The sequence below is a fragment of the Gopherus flavomarginatus genome, chromosome 1 (assembly GCF_025201925.1).
Source record: "Gopherus flavomarginatus isolate rGopFla2 chromosome 1, rGopFla2.mat.asm, whole genome shotgun sequence".
NCBI lineage: Eukaryota > Metazoa > Chordata > Testudines > Testudinidae > Gopherus > Gopherus flavomarginatus.
In genome coordinates, this window is record NC_066617.1 from 372,710,195 (window position 1) to 372,713,092 (window position 2,898).

The 2,898-nt window shown below is 48.2% G+C and overlaps 1 protein-coding gene across 1 annotated transcript; it reads right to left on the reverse strand.

Annotated features, from left to right (window-relative positions):
• Window positions 1-307: 307 nt before the first annotated feature.
• Window positions 308-913, reverse strand: LOC127044369 (olfactory receptor 52B2-like). The gene has a single exon (XM_050939158.1). The coding sequence runs from the start codon at window positions 911-913 to the stop codon at window positions 308-310; it is 606 nt and encodes a 201-aa protein (XP_050795115.1).
• Between the last annotated feature and the right edge of the window lie 1,985 nt (window positions 914-2,898).

Consider the following 2,898-nt stretch of genomic DNA (forward strand, 5'->3'; position numbering starts at 1 on the left):
CGCTCTCACAAAGTGATTTTACCTTTGTGCTTTCTTGTGTTGTTGTTTCCCTTCAACTTAGAACAAGATTCACTCAGTCTGGCTGTTTTCTGTGGCAGGGCGCTGTGCTGTTGCAGCCATGTGTGTCCCAGGATATTAGAGAGACAAACTGGCAGAGGAAATAGCTTTCATTGGACCCAAATTCTGTTGACGAGAGAGACCAGCTTTCGACCTTACGCAGTGGAAGTACATAATAAAAACATCCCTACAGTTCCAATGAAAACTTGGGCTTAATTTTCAAGTCCCAGAGCATTTTCTGTGTCCTGCTTTAGCTCAGCAGGGAGCTCCTCCTGCACCACTGATGAAACACATTGATCACCCATTTCAGGATCTCTTTTGTTGTCACCCCATAAACGATGCGGTTTAACATGGGGGGAATGAGCACATAGAGGTTGGTCAGTAGGCTGAGATTATAACCTGGAATGAGGTGTCCAAATTGGTGTGCAAAAATGGGGAAAAAGGCTGGTGTGTAGAACATCAGTATGACACAGACATGGGAGCTGCAGGTGCGGAGAGCCTTGAGCCGGGTATCCTTGGAGGGGAACCGGAAGACGGCCCTGAGGATCAGACCATAAGATACAGCAATGAGCACAGCATCCAAACCAATTACTAAAATAGCCATGGCTATGCCATACCAGACGCTGACTGTGATGTCGTCACAGGCCAGCCAGGCTATGGCCAGGTGCTCACAATAGGTGTGAGGCAGGAGTTTGGTTCTGCAGAACTTCAGCAGCTTCACGAGAAAGTTGATGGGGAAAATGATACAGAAAGTTCTCGTGACAACTGCCAGCCCCATCTTCCCGATCACAGACTTGTTTAATATGATGGTGTATCTCAGGGGGTCGCAGATGGCAACGTACCGATCAAACGCCATGGCCAGCCGGATGGCCGACTAGGCCAGAAAACTGACATGGATGAAGAACATCTGGGTCAGGCAGGCAGCAAAAGAAATTTCCCCTGCTCTAAACCAGAGGACAGCCAGCATCTTGGGCCCTGCTGTGATAGATAACAGCAGATCAACAGCAGCCAGCATGGACACGAATAGATACATGGGCTCATGGAGGCTTCGTTCTGTTACTATGATGAATAGTAAGAGAGAGTTCCCAAAAAGTACCACAATGTACATCAGACATAAGAGGATGGAGATCCAGACATGAGACTCCTTCATACCTGGGATGCCGGTCAGGATGTAGGTCATAGGAGCAAAAAAGGTGTGATTGTCAGCTGGTATCATGTGCCATCGTTTGGATCTTCTATTCAATTTCCAGGAACTAACAGCAAAAGAGACAATCAGTGAGAAGGTGAGTAGTGGCTAGGACTGGACTGCATTTGTTACAGTGTGACATGTTCCCCCTGGGTGTCACCTGGAACTGGGTTTTCATTGAGCCCTCTGACCCACCTGTTTGTGCCCCTCTCACACTGTGCTGCTGTGACAACCTGCAGACCTGCTCCCGATCTTATACTTACACCAGCATCCACACACTCAGGGACACACCCCGCTGCAGTTACACACAGGCTCTAACCAGCCACTGCATGAACCAACAATAGAAAGGCTGCAGCCAAATTAACCACCAGCTTCCCAGATTCGTACCCCCCACTGGAGTGGAAACCCAAAATGTTACAGTCTTCCCCGGCACTGAGAACTGTACAGCGTAAGCTCATAGAATTCCCCCCCCTCCCTGAATGTGGAAAGGAATATACAACAGCCTGTGCCAGTCGAGCTATGATTTTCCCAGGCACTTCATTCCAACCCACTAGTGTAGATAAAGCAAAAAACTACCAAAGATTGATTTTAAGTTGTTATAAGTGTTAGCAAACAGATTAAAGCAGATTACCTAGCAAATAAACAAAAATGCAAGTAAGATTCATATAGAATCTTAAAATCCATTTTTCATAGTTAATAAACTTATTCTGTTATAATCTAAACCGTGAGCTTTGACTGGAGTGCTTGGGGAAAATCTCGGTTTGGTTACCCCAAGTGTGCATGGTTGTCTTCACACTGAGTGATAGGTGTAGGGATATTAAACACACACACTGCCCAGATTTGACCAGGGGAAGGATGATACTGTTCTTGAGTCCTACTTGGAAAGCTACTGCTGAAAGAGCCTGTGTTCAATTGCAGCTGGGTGTGTCTCTACCTGTGTGAATGCTGGTGAAAGTGCAGGCAGGAGGGCTTTGCAGCTTGTCACAGCCATACAGGGTGAGAAGGAGCCCAGGCTGTCAGCGGGCTCAGAGGTACCGCAGTTCCAGATGGCACCCTGGGGGGAACTTGTCACAATCAGTATCAAAGCAGCCTTTATAATTGGTTCCTCCTGGGTTATTTTGGACATTTACAGCTATGCTGCTTAAAACCAGCTAATTTCTGCAAACCAGAACAGACTCAGTCCTGGGGTCCTGATTGATTTTCATGGAAGTGCTGCCTGAGTGAAGATCTTGGGATTTGGGGTGCAGAATATTACAGGGTCTGAGGAGGTTTCCAATGTGGTTTACTCTGAACAGTCACATAATCAAGAATGGCCCAGTCCAGAGCCCACTGAGTTCAACAGCAAGACCCCCAGTGACTCCCCTGGGAGTGGATCAGGGTAACCTGGTGACCTCTTCCCAACACTCAACCTCAGCACAGTCACAGGAGCGTATCTCAGAGCCCCGGCTCCCGTCCTGCCCCTGCAGTCAGAGTTACACACCCCCATTCTAGCCAACTCCAGCTCAACATTTCCCAGGTTTCATGTGTTTCCATTCGCCCCTTCACAGATTCATTCCATGCAAATGACTCACCAGGCTCGGGCCCCAGCTGGGGAGGAGGAATCTCTGCCTGTGACCAGGTCGGGCTGAGGTACAGGGATATTTATACTGCTGCCC